Consider the following 17,646-nt stretch of genomic DNA (forward strand, 5'->3'; position numbering starts at 1 on the left):
CAGGGGGCCATTTATCTGACACAGCTGGAATCCCAAGGCCTGTTTATCCCAAAGCAACTCAGAAAAGAGGCCACTGCTTCCAGACAACAGATGCAAATCCCTGCAAACTCCACAGATTTTGACCTGGGAGAGGGTGTGGGGGCAGGCAGGCAGCTGGGGTTGCAACTAAGTCCTTTAGAGGTCAGAGGGGACTGGGGGAACGAGACACAGCAAGAAAGGCCTGATTAGGTGTGTGTGTGTATGTGTGTGAGAGACAGTAAGAGACAGACTGGGAGGGGGCTTGGGACGGCTCTCACCCACGTCGATGACCCGCTGCTTGGCTGTGGGCTGCCGGGAATGCCAGTGCTTCCAGAACCGCAGCTGCTCTACCGGGACCTTCTCGTTGTCAAAGACAACCATCACCACGCTCTGCAAGCACAGTGGTCACTGTGATCCCCGCCGTGGGAAAGGCCCCCACTGAGTGGCTCTGTTCCCTGAGCCTGGCTCCAGTGGTCCTGACCTTTGGCCTTCGCTTCCCCCACTCCATGGCAATGGGCAGTTACCCAGCAGCACCCTTTCCCTGGGCCCCAGGCAGGCAGGGGTGACCTGACCATCCCACCCCTTCCCACAATGCTTCAGGGCCAACGCACCTTGACTTTGTTGGAGGACAAGGCGAGGCCCTTGCCGCCGGCGGGGGTCCGCAGGGTGATGGGGTAGAACTGGCCCTTGTTGAGGTAGGCCATGGGCGACTCGCCTGACTTGATGTGGATGGCTTTGGGGGAGCCCAGGGTGTACTCGAAGTCACTGTGAGGAGGAGGGGGGGGGACGACGGTGAGACTGGGCTCTGGGGCAGGGGTGCTCCCGAGGGCAGAGGGGGAAGCCTGAGCTTTGCCGCAGACTTGGTGGGTCACTCTACTTCCCTGGGCCGCAGTCTCCTCAATGTTTGGAACCCTGTGTAATGGCTTCGCTGAGCCCCAGCCCTGCTGAATAGTGAGCAGTGGAAACCAGAGAGACCGCTGAGGAGTGACAAAGCCACGGGGGACACGAGGAGCAGCAGAGCCCTGGTTTTCTGACAGGGCGCTGAGCCCTGAGCCCGGGGGGGGGATGCAGAAATCATTCTCTTTATGTCTTTTCTTTCATTTAGCTTCACTCCCCAATTTTCATCCACCGCTCAGAGGGCAGTGTGAGACTCTGTCTGCAGCACCTTGCCCCTGAGCAGGTGGCCAAGGGTTCACAGGGACTGAATTACCTCTTGGGGCTAGGGTAGTCCTCTGGACATGGAGGCTCCGGGGACGTTTTCAGGATATCTGGGAAGAGCAGCGACTGCAGAGGAACACAATGAAAGGGAATAAGTTAGTAGGTTTGGGCTGCTGGGCCTCAGCCTAGGCTGCTGCGCGTAGCTGTGCAGGGGTGCAGGTCACGGCAAACCCGTGTCTAGAGCTCTGGCCTCCTCACTGTGTCCTCTCCTTCTGCACCTGCGTGCATACTTCCGGAGACACTGTGAGGGGCACGGGGATACCCTCACCTCCTGCGGGTCATCCTTGAAGGTACTGTCTGGCTGCCAGCGCTGTGCGGGTGGCACCCCATGGATGCTGTCGAACAAGGAGTTGAGGGAGCCATTATCGTACACATCACTGGTGGGCAGCAGGTAGCTGTCCACAGCGCCAGCTTCCAGCTTGCTGGGGCCTGCGGGGAGGGCAGCTGCCTTGCCCGGGGAGGGCATGGCCACCTCCAAGCTCATCAGGTTATTCTTCTTGAGCACGTCTGGGTACTCTGGCGTTCCCGACACGTTCTCTGTCAGGAACTTCATGAGGTGCGTGGGACTTTCTAGGGGGGTGAGGTCCATCTCATAGTCCATGCCATGGTAGTACCTGGGGAGAGAGAGGAGGGCTGAGTGTGCCTCTTCTCTCCGAGGAGTGGGGTTGGAGAGGGATCCTCACACTGGCACACTGGCCTTCTTTAATCCACTTGATGGTCAGGCCCTCGCATGAAACAAGACATGGAGCAGGCCAATGTGTCACAGGGAGGAGCAGGGAGAAGGGGCTCAACACTGGGACCAAGCGCAGGCTCAGGGCTGCTTTGTCCATTACAGTGTTTGGTAACTTAAAAGCTGAGCGTTCATTTATTTCTCAGCCAGAGTTAAATGTCCCCACTTTAAAACAACTGCTCCTGTCATCCCACGGGAGTGTGTGGGAGTGAGCATCTATGAGTGCAGTTCATTGATGTTGATAAAAAAGGTGTGGAAGGACAGACCACAAACCTTAAGGGAGGCAGAGGAGCGGGACTACAGGAATCTTTTACTTTGTACTTTTCACATTTCTATAGAGGTTAAATCTTTTACAACAAGTAAGTATTACTTTTATAATCAGAAAAGCTAACAACATTTTTTTAAAGCTCATTTTGAGAAAAGTCCCATGCACCAAAACCCACTGTTCCTAGCAGGGGAGGAACCCTGTGCCAGCCAAGACAGAGAGGAACCCACGTTTCCCAGCAGAGGGCCTATATGCTGGCAGGAGAGAAAACCTGGAGAGAGGCATGCAGGGTGCTGCCAGCGCCAGAGATGGAGGTGGAGGCGGGAAGGGTGGACAGGCAGAGCTGGTGGTGGGTGAGCTCACCTCTTTCCTTGGTCGTTCCGGCCCCCGTTGGTGGAGGACAGTATCCGCTTCTCCTTGGGACCCTGAGAGGAGAGGAGAGGAAGGATTTATGCCTGACTGCTGGGTAAGATCCAGCTATTAAGAGCCTCAACCCGCTCCTGCGCACTAGGCCAGGCAGGGGAGCAACCTTGGTCACTGGTAGAACACTGCCAGGACTTCGAGTTGGCAGGAGCTCTAACCATTGTTTAGTCTGAGCCCAAGTTAGAGAGTGGGAGAAAGACCGCAAGATTAGCACTTGGAAATCTCGGAATGATGGAGTCAGGTAGGTTTGGCTCAAGTCCTAGCTTTACCACTTTAAAGCGCTTTGGATAAATGATGGCACTTTCTGAGACTCAGTTTCTTCATTTGTCAGATGGGGAATGATATCACCTACATGGACTCCCAATCCAGATTTCTTGGGTTCGATTCCCAGATCTGCCCCATACTGGCCGTATGACCTTGGGAAAGGCCCTTAACCTCTCTGTAATGCACTGTCCTTAGAAAAACAGGGATAATAACCGTAATACCAACCTCAGAGATTGATGTGAGTGCTTAGAACAGCACCTAGCACATGGAGAGTACTACATAAATATTACCTTTCACGATTATAATTATAATATTGTTGTATCTTAGAGCATCCAGGTCACTTCTCCCTAAGGCTAACAAAGCAGCCAGGTCTCCAACCCAGGCTAGTTACTCGACACCTGGACTCTTAATCACAGCCCATGGAGAGTAGGAGGGAAGGCGCCTGGCACAGTGCCTGGCAGCCAGTAAGAAACGGTAAGTGGACCACACGGCTCAAAGCCTCGTTGCCAGTTTGTGGCAGAACTAGATCTCAAATCCCCAACTTGGTGCTCTTCCCACACTATCAGACTGTCCGCAGGGCTGCTCCGAATCCAGCGTGCTCTGTGACGGGGGAAGGCAATGTCTCACAGGACACTCTATTTCAATGTACCACTCCACGTGTCCCTTCACAGCCTGTCCCCACCATTCTGGCCCTGGGAATGGCCTATTAACCAGGGGAAGTGGGGCTGGATTTTATTTTATGGTTTAACCTTAAGCTGTAAATACTATGCTGGAGGGTAAACCCAGACCTAGAATTTTGGCTCCTATCACGTCCCTAAGCTGAGGCAGCCAAGTCCAATTTCTTTTCCTTCAGCCTGGGATAAATGCTGGGGAGAAGGTAAGGTAGGGTAACCACTCCCCTCCAGGATGAGAACCAAAGCCAGAGAGATCATTTGGAGCCTTCTCATATCTGGGGCCATTTCTCCCCTTGACATCTAACTTTTTAATTGGCCTTCCTTCTTGTGGCAGGGTAGATAAAATACTGCTTGGCCAGTGACCTGGAGGACTTATTTACAAGATGGCTTTCAATCTTCTAACTCAGAGCTAGTTATCTCAACAACTAGCTTTTTGTGACTCCCATCCTCAAATTTGGGCAAGTCTCGTGGAGCAATCGAATAGCCAGCAAGTTCGCTGTCATGTGACAATTCAGATAACTGTGTAGGGGCTGCCTGAGTTTAAAAAGATTCTGTGGCCTCATGTACCTTCAGTGAGAATGCAGCCTGTAATCCTCCAGCAATGTCTGGAACAGGCGGTGGACTGGGGGTGGGGGTGATGTCATATGTTTTATATATTTGTGATGGCTAACTGGTTCGAGCTCACTTATCAGAATTGGGAGGGTCTAATTCCTGTTCTCAGTAACTGACAGTTTCCCAGAGTCCGGGCCAAGGCCCTGGAAACTGTTAGAGAATAAGAAAAGACAGTCTGTCAGAAGGCATGGCAACACATACAATGGCAAGGGTATGAAGGACAGTAAGACAGGAGAGGGAGGTGATATAGCAGGTTGGCTTCCAAGAGAAGGGGGGTCTGGGGAAGGGCCCTGAAACAAGAGAATGGGTTCAAGAGCACAAAGCATGCTCTAGGTGGTGGGGTTCAAACAGGCAGGTGAGACTGACAGGGCAACTGGGATGACCTAAGGGGACAGGGGCAGAAAGAAGAGGCAGGTTGGGGATGTTGGAGTATGGCTGAGGCCTTGAACCATTCAATCAATATGTATTGAATACTGTGTGGCAGGCAGTATGGAGCACTGAAGATTCAATAATGATCACAACATAGTTCCTGACCTCCAAGAGCTCAGTCTGATGGGGGAGATGAAGAAATAAATGCACAAATAGCAAGTTTCAAAACCAGAGTCAAGGATGATGACAGTAGTTGCTAAAGGTGCCCAGAGGAAGGTTCAGAATGGGAGACCCAAGAAAGACTCCCCCATTTTAATGAATGAATGAGGAGACATTGAAGCTGAGACCCAAAGCAGAGAAGAGGGTTTAGCCAGAGGGAAAGGGAGGGTGCCAGAAAGAGAGACTAGCATGTACAAAGGCTGACAGGTGAGAGAGAACATGGTGACGCGCTGTGAGTGGTCACAGGCTGTTGAGCCATGAGGCCTGAGAGTGGAGCTGCACATTCAATCAGAGCAAGGCATTCCCAGGTGGCTAACGTACCATGTAGTAATCATAGAGGAAGCTCAGGGCTGCAACGCTGTCATCATCCCCATTGACTCTCATCATGGCCTTGGTGGCGGCCGTTAAGGGGTTTTCCAGGTAGGTCTTCCAGGCCTCGTCTTCGTTAGTGTAGGGGAACTTCTGGAAGTTGACTGGGTCGTTCTTTAGCAGCCGCACAGACCTGAAACTGGAAGGCAAGTCAGGAGGGTCAAATGAAGGCTGCCCCAGAAGATGGTCCATGAAGGGTCAGCCTCAGGCATTCAAAGAACAGCAATCAGCCTTGAGAATGTGAAACTCCTTTCTCTACCACCTTAGGCAGTTTGGCGGCAGGAGGATGAACTCTAGAGCTAGATGCTTGGGGTCAATAACAACTGTTTCCATGCAGAAGCTGTAGACCTGGGGCCTCAGTTCCCTCATCTACAACTTGAAGACCATAATTCCAACCTTGCAAGCCTTCAGAGAGGATTCAATAAATGCTTCCTTAGTAGATATTTATTCAAGGAGAATCAGTGTAACAAAGATGGGAACTGACAATGTCAAGCTGCAAAAAATAACATTTCCAGATTACTCAGCAAGAGCTCTTCTAAAGAAATTCTCTTCAAAACCGTAGGTCCAGAAGGCAGAAGATCATTCCTCGTCATGGAGAGAGACAGACAATCAGAGCGAGGAGGCCCATAGAAGGAGTCTGGCCTTGGGAAATGGCATTTCAGACCAACATGTATTGTAGATTGTCCAAGCAGATGCTCAGATGCCAGGAATACTGTGTGGTACACCAAGGCAAGCAGAGCCGGGCCACTGTGCTAAGAACTTGGACAAATTCAAGGCATGTGGCCCAGGAGTCAAGTCACATGGGCTGGAAGGAAATAGATGAGAAAAGGCTCTTTAAAGCAGGCAGACATTTTAGTTGGGACACCCAGCACTGGGGATTATGCCACTCAGAAATGTAGGGGGAGGGAAATAGGGATAGACAGAATCATAATGATGATGATAAAAATTATACATAACCTTTTTTGAGCATTGGCCATGTTTTAGGCACTGAGCTAAACTCTCTCCATGGATCCTCTCATTTAGTTCCCACAACAACCCTGTAAAGCAGGTACTATGATGATTCTTATTTTATAGGCGAGGAAACGGAAGCTCAGAGAAGTTAAGGGAGTTCCCCAAGCCCAGAGGGAAGTCAGCTTAAGCATTCTGATGCTCTAATACAGAATACTGATCTTGAACTTGAGCTGCATCATAATGACCTAGAAGGCTTGTTAAAACACAGATTTCTACACCCTAGCTGGTTTTGCTCAGTGGCTAGGTCAGCAGAAGGGTCTCTGGTTCATTTCCAGTCAAGGGCACGTTCATGTACCTCAGTTGCAGGCTCGATCCCTGGCCCTGGTCAAGGCATGTGTGGGAGGCAATCAATCAATGTGTCTCTCATCAGTGTTTCTCTCTGTATCTCCCTGTCCCATCCACTCCCTCTAAAAAAACAGTCAATGGAAAAATATCCTTGGGTGAAGACTAACAACAAAAAAAAACCACCCACAGATTTCTGGGTCCCACACAGGAGCTTCTGATTCAGTATGTCTGGGGTGTCTGAGAATTTGCTTTTCTAACAAAGTCCCTGAAAGCTGATGCTGGGAGCTGGGAGCCATACTTCCCGAGAATCACTGATAAGGAACATGCTCTTATTTGTGAGCCAAGGCATAGAGATGGGCCAGTTCTCTATGTGTTTGTTTTAGAGCGAAGAGTATGTACAGGACAGTGGCGGAAAGATGGGGACAGCCAGGCCAGGAAAAAGAGCCCCCAAAATGAAGTAGTCCTCAGTGCCCCCTTTCTGGGTGAGCCTGATAGACTTACTCATGGGAACTATATCAGCTGCTATTTACTGAATATAAATGAACAAACACGCTCCACTCACTAACGCTGTTCCTTATAAGAACACTACAAGGTAAGCACCATTCGCTTCATTTTATAGATGAAGAAGCCAGAGACTTGGAAAGGATAAGGAATTGCCCAAGTTCACTCTGCTAGTCCATGACACGACCTGGATTTAATCCTAGGCTTGTCTAGCACCAAAGCCATATACTGTCCACCAAAGCCACGTACTGTCCACTAAGCCACACTGCTTTACCGTAATGCAAGAGGGCAATCTCACCACACCAGGAAACCACTGTAGTGGTGGAATTTCAGGCGCTGTGGTGGAGGGTAGGTGGGCAAATCCTGCCACAGGAAGTGCCTTCCTGCTGCCCTGAAGCTCAGGCCTACATTCTTAGACACAGAGTGGGAGCAGCAGGCAGGCCACACCCAGGCAGGCCGTGGGCAGCAGCTCTCTCACAGGTTTCATCCAGGGCAGTGTCTCCCATCCCACGGGGCCCCAGGGTGTGGGGCCCTGGGCTTTGAGAGGCAGGGAGGGAGAGGGAGCTGTCACACAAAAAAGAGAAATGACAGAAACCTTCCTGCTCCAGGGGTGCGGAGAGGGAGGCACACCCCGAGTTTCTGCTGCTATAAATCAAGGGCCTCAAGAGGGGGAGTTGAGAAGAGGCCCCTCCTAGCTGCCTCCTGGGCCTGGGGTTAGAGGAACTTCTAGAGCAAGCCCAGGATGGCTGCCACCTCCTCTCCCGGCCCCAGGCTGAAGGGAACTCCCAAATCAAAGGGCCATGGGAGAACTGGGAAAGGCCTTGTAGAGCCCACACTCATGGTCAACTGGGACCCCCAGTGCTGTTCCTTGTGTGTAAAATGAGTCTAATAAAAGCACCTACTGTGTAGAATTATGAGGATTGAGTGTACTTCCATGTGAAAAATGCTCAGAACATTTTCTGGCACTTAACAAGTGCTTACTACATTTGAGCCATTATCATGCTCTGGGCCAGGGGTCTTCAAACTATGGCCCGCAGGCCACATGCGGCCCGCAGAGGAGTCTGATCCGGCCCGCCAGGTTTTTTGGGCAGTGAGCGCAACCGAGGTGTTACAGTAGGAATTAGTAGTTCATATAGTCCGGCCCTCCAGCTCTCTGAGGGACCGTGATCTGGCCCCCACTTTAAAAAGTTTGAGGACCCCTGCTCTGGGCTCAGCTTGGAGGCAGACATAAAGGTGCTGCAAAGCGACATAAGACCTGGGCACTCTGTAAGTCAGTGGCAGAGCTGGGCCAAGAGCCCCAATTTGTTGACTCCAGTGGAATGATATGATAGCTTTGATGAGCATTCAGTTATCTTATCCCATTTAAAAATTAAATTTTAGAAGTCACATCAGAAACAAAAGAACTGACAATGTTGGTTGGTCACCTGGGAGGCTTTTTTGGCCTATAAGGGTCACCAATCCACCCAGTAGATTCCTTGATACACAGCAGCTGCCCTGCCTTAAGCATTTACCATATACAGACAGTGTGCCAACTGTTTTTCTGTGCATCTCTTCTACTCTGCACAATAGCCCTGAGAGATAGCTATTCGGGAAACAGAGATCCAATCAGGTGATGTTACTTGCTCAAGGTCACTCAGCTAGTAAGTGGTGGAAGCTAACTTGAACCTGAATCTCTTGGACTTCAAGATGAAGCTCTCAATCCCACACTAGTCTCCCTTCCAGATGCCTTTCCCATCGTGGAAATTCCCCTCCTCTGGAATATACCGAAACAATGCTCCGCTGCAAGACAAAAAGGGATTTCCCACCCATAGGAAGCTGGAGGGACTAAGTGAGAAAGTGAGGTGACTGGAAGAGTGTCTGGCCAGGAGCCAGGAGCTGTAGTGTCCGGGTCCCAATACCTGCTCAAGCTACCAATCAACTTTATGTTCCAAGACTGATCACTGGCTTCTAGAAAAGTTCTGACTATGGATAAGGTTAACATTCCTTATGTGCCAAATCCTGAAATCCAATATCCTATCCTCTTGAAGGTTGGAATTAAAGCTTGTGGGCCCAGTGGGTAAGAGCCATAAAAGGGTTCCAAGAAGTTATGAGCCCTACTCATGGGTGACAGAGCCAGAACTAAGAGGGGAAACCAGGTGACTCTCATCCTATGGGGTCACCTTCCTCAGAGCCTCCACAAACTCTCTGTTGGTGTCCTTGTCCAAGGCAGAACTCCTCAACTATCAGAAGGTAAACTGGAGGTGGGGTGGAGGGGATAGGGCGAGGACTTGGCTCTGGGCAACCTTCTTGGCATCAGATCTCCGCCAGGGCACAGCACAGAAGAACCCGTAGCACCATGGAAGGAAGTGACACTAGAGCCACAGCCTGACAGACCCATCTGTTAAATGGGCCTATTGAATGCCTTCTGTGGGCCAGTCAGGGATTCTTCTAGGCCCTGGGGATCAGCCAAGAACAAGACAGATAAGGCTCTGCTCCCACGAAACTGACAGTCTAATTGGGAAGACAGTCCATGACAAGTAGGTAAATAAGTTAATTTTAGCCAGTGATAAGTGCTGTGAAGAAAATGAGAACACAGTCAGTGATGGAGTCACCAGGGCTGGCTACTTCAGAGTGGGGCTAATCTCCGGGGTTGTTAGGAGAATTAAATGCATTAACATAAGAAATGTGCTCAGCCTAGAGCCTGCCAGAGAGTAATCGCTCCGTAAATAATAGCTATGTCACCGCCATCATCATCATCATCATCATGACCATCATCATTTCAGAACCCCCAAATGAGAGTAAAGGGGAGACTCCGCCTGAGGTTCTTAAATTAACATCTTCCTCAAGCCTCCTGTGAACCAGCTTCTGTGTGAAAAACAAAAGAGACATGTAATAACCCCTTGCCTTGACTTTCACATTCATTATTTCGTGGAGCCTCTCAGCATGCTTGATGTGTTATTATCTCTATTTTACAGACCAGGAAATACAGATAGCAGGTGACCTGTTCCAGGGGACTGGCCAAGGAGTTACAAAGCCGAGCCTCCTGAGATCTGGCCTGGGAACTGACTCAACACTAGACACCTTTCCATCAAACCACTAGTTTCCAAGAAGGGATGTAGAGAGAGGGGGGGGGGGAAAATACAAAATCCTGTGAGGCATCTATCTAACCATCCACCCCTCAGTTTAACTAACAAAAATTCATCAAGTGACTACTATGTTCCAGGTCTTGCCCTAAGCAAGACAATAAGGTCATCCCCGCTTTTGAAGAGGTTGCATTTTAGTGGCAGCAAGACAGACATGACCACAAACACAGACAGCTAAAGTCAGATAGGTGAAGAGAGTGACGAAGGAAAAGAAGCGGGGGCATGTCTGGCTCCTTGAACTCTGGGGAGTGACTGGATGTGGGTTGAGAAAAAGGCTCGAGGGGAAGAGTGAGCGTGGAGGTGATGGGGAAGACTTTAGACCTCCCAGAGGAGAGGAAAGGCAAGATCAAAGGCACACGCCTGGGACAGCTCCCAGAGCGTCTTCCCCTATTATGTGTCAGGTGTGAGCCAGGTCCTTTGCATACGTTTCCTTGTTACAAGGAAGGCCAGCCCACGGAGGAGGAAACTCAGGTCTGAGATTTGATAATCCCTCACATTTGCATAGTGTGTTATATTTTTCCACATGCTTCTCATACATTTGTCATCACCTCTGATCCTGCAACACCCCTAGGAGATAAGGAGGGAAGGTAGGACGATCCCCACTTGATAGCAGGAAAAACTGAGCCACACAGAGGCCACTGGCTTGTCTAAGGCCACGGGCTGGTACCTCATGGCATCAAGCACAGAGCAGAGGTCTCTGGCTTCCAGCATCAAGAACCTTCACAAGGCTGTTTCCTCAGAGTGCCTCTGGTCTGGCTTCTCTTCTGAGAAAGTGTTGGGTATAAAATAAAAAGAGAGTGGAGCTTGGACATATATCCTCCTGACCCTCGCTTGTGAGAAGGTGCAAACTGCACAAGCAGGGGCTCTGATGGGGATGGGACCCCTCCCCAGAAGTTCTCTCTGGACCCACAGCAGGGGAGGGGTGAGGTAATGGCTACGCCATGCCCAGACAGATTCTGAGCCTTCAACTCCAAAATGCATCATTCTAGGAACCAGAGGGAGCCTCGGGGGTAAGGTGGGACTTGTTGGAATGATTCTAAAGTCCCAGGGCTCTCTGGCTGAGCCACTTAAAACTCCCAGTTGGGCTAAATGAATGTATCTCAGCCACTAGTTGAAGACTTTTGGCTCCCCCCCCCCCCCCCCTTTGTTAGAATCCTAGCAATGTAAGGTGCAAAGAGACCTTAGAAAACTCATTCCAGAGAGAAAGTGTGACTTGCCTGAGGATATAACAGGACTGGGACTCAAGTCTCCTAGCTTCCCATCCAGTCCTTAGCTCAGTCACTGCCCTATCTCAGAGGCATCTCAGTGATTCAGAGATGGGAAAATAAGGACTCTTACTCAATTTTTTCAGAAGGGGGAAGAAAAGTCATTACCAAGGGGGTGGCCTCAAGCCCCACCCAAGGAGGTCCTGGCACAGGACAATTCCAGCACGTTGGACCCCTCCGCCCTCCAACCTGAGGAGGAAGAGTCCCATGAGCCGCCTGAGCTGGGTGTTGACACCCAGATACACACAATGGCTTGCCAAACCTTGTTGTGAGCCACCCAGTCTCATCAGCGGTGATCAATCACACTCACTAATTACCCAGAGGGAGGCCCTGGCACAGCTGCTCACGGAAGAATCATTTTTCAGTTAACCCCATGCAAGGTGTTCCCTGAGCGTGACAGCAGTGCTCCAGGCATAAGGCATGGCTCTGCAGTGATTCTAGTTTCAATGGAGACAGTATCAGTTCATGTTTTGGGATGGGCCCCAGAGCTACACAGACCTGGGTTCCAGCTCTGCTACTTACTAGCTGTGTGACTTTGTGCAACTTGACCTCTCTGTGCCTTGGGGTTTTTTTGAATCTGTAAAATGGGGGGAGGGGAGAGTACTAAACGCACAGAATTACGAGGATAGCTACTGTTCACTGAGGGCTTACCAAGGGCCAGGTGCTGACACAACAATTTCTAGACATTGTTTTATTTAATCTTGACAACAACTCTCTGAGATGTCACTGTTGGAAAATGCAATGAGATAATGCAGGTAAAGTAATCAGCATAGTGCCAGCACACAGTAATGTGAACTATTATTATTATTATTATTATTATTATTATTATTATTACTAATACTTGGTGGGGTAGCCCCCAGCATATTGCACTGCAACCCCTAGCCTCGCTTTCTCCCACCTGTGAATGGGATCATCTCTTCCTGCGAATGGGATCATCTCTCCCTAGTGATAGAAGAAGACCTGATGCTTGGAGATTCCCTGATAAGAGGGACAAACACTGCCAGCTTCATCATTTGGATCAAGGTGGGCAAGCTGAGGGCTGTCAGGCTCCAGACAACGCTTTGAGCTGCACGCAGATTAATTATATGCCATTTTCTAATTATATCAGAAACTCACTTTCCCTTTGAAAAAAATTCTTCTGTGGGAATTTTTCTTTTGTGTACTATTCTCCTTTTGGTTTCCTGTCTAATTTCTCTATTTTTTTATTTTTATTTTTTGCTATTGTCCAATAAAGTTGTGAAAGAAATTAATCTACTTCTAAACCCAGGGTGCCACATCTTTTCATTCATTCACTCACTGATTCATTCCACAAACATTCACTGTAACAGGCCCTGTGCTGGGTACTGGGACACAAAGTTATATACCAGTCTCTGCCCTCAAAAGTTCCCAGTTCTTGCTGACCTCCTAGCAAGGTCCAGTGAGAAGACACCAACTATTGGTGAGATAATTTTCCTTCAGAACCTTCACTAGATCATTTGCCCTGACCCTTTTAGGAGGCAAAAGGAATAGAGAGAGGGAGGCAGCCAGCCAAGATTATTTGTTCCATTTTACAAATCCGAAAGCTGGCTTCCAGAAAGGAGAGGGAAGAGAAGGGGAGGGAAAGGAACAAAGTTATTTAATAGGGTCAGGCCCTGCGCCTTTCATTCTCATACATGCCCATGGGAGGTGGGTGTTGTTACCGTCATTTTATAAACACAGAAACTGACACTTGTAGAGGTTAAGGCGCTCATCCAAATGCCACCCAGTCTCTACGTGGCAGAGCCGAGCTCAAACACTAGCCAAGTTCTCAGCCTGCTGACTCAGCAACTACACTGCAGGTCAGCGGAGGACCTGGGAATATCCTGCCTCCCAATTCTCTGCCAGGTCTTCATGTAGGGCTAGGCCAATGGTTCTTACACTTAACACCCATCAGAATCACCTGGAGGGCCTGTTAAAACACACATTGCTGAGTCCTACCCCCGCTGCCCCCCCTCCCCAGGTTCTGATTCAGTTGGTCTAGGGTGGGGCTGATAATTTGCATTTCTAACAAGTTCCCAGGGAAATGATGATGATGATGATGATGACGACGACGACGACGGCGACCATGGTCCAGGAACCACACTTTAAGAAAACTGTTTTCAGGTACACCAAGAATTTTCTCTTTTAAAAATTACTTCCTCTTCTCCCCTTCCCATTTCAAAAGTAACATAGGTTTGTAAAACACAACGTATAAAAAGAATTGGAAGCAGATAGAATTCACCTGTTTTCCTCCACTCGGAGATAATCACAGTTAACAGTGTGGCACATCTCCTTTTTCCAATTCATCTGTTACAAGCAGGGTGGCAGCATCCTGAAGCCCCCTGGATTAAGATCCCAGCTGTTCCGTGAAATCCTGGGCAAGCTTGAGGCAAGCCTAAACCCCCTTCTTTGCAAAAGTGCGCTTATACTCCCCACCTCCCATTGGGTTATTGAGAGTTAAAGGAAAGGATGTTATTTATCAAGCCCTGGACACTGTCTGCGGTGGATTCCCCGCTCAATAAACGGGGACTGTTATTTTTTGTTTTCACCAAGGAAGAGCTCCGACTATGCTAATTGTGCTTCAGCCCTGCGGCCCTTCCTCCCCCTCCTTCCTCCGTGTGGCTCCCGAGACCCTTTTGGCTCCAGGCTCCCCACAGGGCCCCTCAATGAGAGTGGCAGAAGCCTCGGGCGTGTGTCCCCGGCCCGTGCCCAGGGTCGCCAGCGCCGTTAGGGTTGTCTCGGCCTTTCTCTCCGCCCAGTCCGCCTGTTTTACAGCCCGGGCTTAATGAGGGCTTTTAACTTTTCATTCACCACCAGCGTAACTCCGACTTTTAATAACACACCTTGTGCACGACAAAAATTTGCTCCTGGCAATCATGGTTTCGACCACAAAACCACAGCGGGGAGGCGTTCCTGGTTAACTCTTTCAGCGCTCGGGGCCGTCTGGAGCCGGCGCTCCTGGAAATCAGATGGAGTCTTCCCGCCCCGCCACGCCCGGGAGGCCCGGGCCGCTGGCGGGAGGCTCTGGTCCCCTCCCTGCCCCGGGTCGCTGCTTTGGGGAAAGAGAAGATTCCGGTCCCTGTGGGGGCTCGGACTGTGGCGGCGAGGTGGCAGAGGGGAATTCGGCTGGGCCTCGCTCACTTCCCTCTCCATTCGGTGGACCTACTATGTGCTCGTCCCTTCCTCTCAGAACTCTCATTTCCTCGAGGGGCAAGAGGAAAATAGCACAAGTGTGCCTGGCACACAGTATGCCCTCGGCACCACTACACACGGAACTCGGAGGATCCGGTCGGGCCCCGCGGCGCCCTGGCTCAGGCCCAGGCGATGGCTACCAGGCCCGTAGCCCCCGGGTAGCCCCGACAGCGGCCAGTGCGCAGGCGCCCGCTGCAAGGGGAAGACTTCAGGCAGCGACTTCCGGTGCCCCGCCGCCCCAAGATCCCTTGCGACCCGCTCTAGCCCCCGGGCTGCCCAAGGCCACGGGCTGGAGGCAGTGCCTGCGCTGGCGGAGGGCTGGAGGCTGGCCCACGCTCCCCAGCGGGCCGGCCCCTGCGCTCCACCTGCCTGCCGCCTGCAGCGGAGTTCTCACTGCACCGCCCTGGCCTCCGTGCTCCTCAAGACCGGGCCTTGGCAGTGGGCCTTCCACCTGAGGCCTAGTAATCAGGCTCGCGTTTATGGCGCTCCTGCTCTGGACTGAGTGGCCCACGCACGGAGCCCATTGTCCCCCTGCCAGGTAGGTGTGTATAGTCCCTACTGGACCGAGGTGGAAACGGAGGGTCAGTAAGGAGAAAGACATTCACCAGGATCCTGCAGTTGGTAAGTGACAGAATTTAGAGTCATATGCAAATCCTGCTTTCCATCGGGGCTCAGGATGGACTCCAGGCCCAGAATCTTTCACTGGGCACTTTTTAGGGGAAAGAGGCAGCAAGAATATGGCCAAATCAGCACCAGCAGCAGCCACTCAAAACCTGCAAACCAAGCACTTGATGCCCTGAACCCCTCCCCCTGCTCCCCCCCCTCCCCCTACACACACACCGTAAGGACAGCTGAGCCCCCAGGCACTGAGGCTCTGTCATTGTAATCTTAAATAGTGGCTTCAGAGTCGGTCTGCAATTACTCCACAGGCACAGGTCCCCTCACCCCACCCCAAGTGGAGAAGCCTCAGCTGTCAGCGGATCTGACTTCAAACTCAAACGATTAAGGAGGAGAAAAACAGGAAACCTTTCTGTTGGAGCAACCCAGCTTCAGGACACTTACCCCCTAAGGAGCATCAGTGAATAGATTCTGTAGAATCTAAACCCCAGATGTGGGCAGGAAGGCACCTCTGCAGTTTTAAGCCCCGGATCTAAGTGCACTAGAGACACAGCACTTTTTTTTTTTTTCCTTTTTCTTTTTTAAACAGGAAGCAAGAGGTTCAGAAGTGTTCGTTGATAGGGTATTTGTATATGAGGTATCAAGCGTATTATTAGCTTGCTCTTTACCAGGTTCTAAAGAGCACTTTTTAAAAGTTGTTGGATTCTCCCAACAATTCCCTGAGGTGGTTACCCCTGTGGCCAAAATTGACAGTTGAGAGAACCGAGAGTGAGAAGTGATTTGCCCCACAGCTAAGTAGTGGCAGAGCTGGGACTTGAACCCAGATACTGGTTCCAGTGCCCCTGCTCTAATCCCAGTTGTCAACACATTGTCAACTCCAGGGTACTCATTCAAGAGAAATCTGATGCCAAGCGATTGTAGTACGAACGTGGTTGGCTAACCTAAGAGCTAGCCGGTATCGCAGAACACTCTACAGTCGGGGCCCACAAACTGCTCTGCCTGCCCTCAGGTCTTCACGCTTTAAAAACAATCTATTGAGGAGTAGCTAGAAAAAAAGATTGTTCAGACCTTGTCTCTGCCCACTCACCTCTGAGGGTGGCAGGAAGAGGTGTGTTCTAGAAGCCTGGCTTCTGGAAGCTCCCTTAAGCCAAGCTAAAAAGCAGCCCAGAATCCCAGCCTCATCCCACCTTCTCTGAGGTCCAGACACCAAGCAGGGTATCTGACGGTCAGCATCAGCCAGTGGGGCTTTAAATCCCAGATGTGGGCAGGAAGGCACCAGAATCCCGCCGGTTAATAGAGATGACTTCACCGAAAACCACATCGCAGCTCCCTCAGCCTTAGAACTGCCTCCGAATAAAATCAACCGCATTTTATCAAGTGCATCTTCAGACCTCGGTTCTTTACTAAGCATTTTACAGCCTCTAGCCCACTTAACTCTCTTAAGAACCCAACGAAGCATTATTGTACCCATTTTTTCAGATGAGGAAAATGAAGCTCGGATAAGTTAAATGACTTGTCCAAGATCACACAACCCATGAGGAGCAGACCGTGGATTCGAACATGGGTCAAGCAGACTACAGAGTGGGTATGCTGAACCATCACACTGTAACCTTCCCACTTGAGACTGTTCCAACCCAACAAACAAGTCCCTTTGGAGAAACCCAGCTCTGCCTAAGACAGCTCGGAGAACCTCCTCAGAGAAGTTTCTTTTGGCAAGAAGATAGAAAGCGGAGGAGGAACCGGGGCTAGCTCTGATTTCCAGGGCCCCTTCAGAGTATCAGAAAGTGGTGCTGAAAGCCGTCGGTTTCAGTCGTGTGTTTCCCTACCTGGTTCGAAACTGCTCAGGAGAGAGAGAGAGAGAGAGAGAGAGAGAGAGAGAGAGAGAGAGAGAGAGAGAGAGAGAGAGAGAGGGAGGGAGAGAGAGAGAGAGAACAACACAAAACTATTTTCCCAGGGAAACACTCAGCTCTCACTCGAGACGGTGCTTGCCTCTACACGCCAACGTGAGATCCTCAGCCCATTCATTTACGCTTACAAATTGCTCTGTGAATCCTGGCGCCGGCGGCCTCCCTGCCCGCTCCCCTTCTGGAAATCCCATCCAGCCTCCACGCTCGGAGAGCGCCAGGCATCCCCCGGTGTTTACTCACTCAAGTTCATTCGACATCTTCCTGCTCCCAGGCTCCAACGACAGGCACCGGCACCCGAGACTCCGCTGGCTGCTCTTGACTCTATTCCTGGCCTGACACAGACATTCCCTGTCGAGGGAAGTGTTTGATTTATGTTGAGGTTGGAGTGTCGGGATTTTGCTGACAGGTAGGTTCCTGGCAGCGCCGGTGCTGATTGGCTACAGGCACAGGTGCCGGGACAGCAGGTATACCTCAACAGGTGCAGCTGTTAACTCTTGGCCTGCCGAGCTGGGGGCGGAGCCTGGGGGCCGGCCGGGTGGAGCCGGCCAATTCCTTCCTTGGTGAGGGGGTGGGAGTGGAGATGGGGG

At 50.9% G+C, this 17,646-nt stretch overlaps 1 protein-coding gene across 1 annotated transcript in view; it reads right to left on the minus strand.

Moving 5' to 3' along the window:
- Positions 1-17,427, minus strand: part of GRHL3 (grainyhead like transcription factor 3) — a 32,576-nt gene extending 15,149 nt beyond the window's left edge. Inside the window, exons 1-7 of the mRNA XM_084874960.1 lie at positions 17,300-17,427; positions 5,114-5,300; positions 2,595-2,656; positions 1,505-1,850; positions 1,229-1,302; positions 630-783; positions 297-408 (exon numbers count right to left, since the gene is read on the minus strand). Coding sequence (XP_084731086.1) covers positions 297-408; positions 630-783; positions 1,229-1,302; positions 1,505-1,850; positions 2,595-2,656; positions 5,114-5,300; positions 17,300-17,316 — 952 coding nt within the window. The 5' untranslated portion in view covers positions 17,317-17,427. The remainder of the gene's footprint in view (positions 1-296; positions 409-629; positions 784-1,228; positions 1,303-1,504; positions 1,851-2,594; positions 2,657-5,113; positions 5,301-17,299) is intronic.
- Between the last annotated feature and the right edge of the window lie 219 nt (positions 17,428-17,646).

The sequence above is a fragment of the Pipistrellus hanaki genome (assembly GCF_964339955.1).
Source record: "Pipistrellus hanaki genome assembly, chromosome: 2".
Taxonomy (NCBI): Eukaryota; Metazoa; Chordata; class Mammalia; order Chiroptera; family Vespertilionidae; genus Pipistrellus; species Pipistrellus hanaki.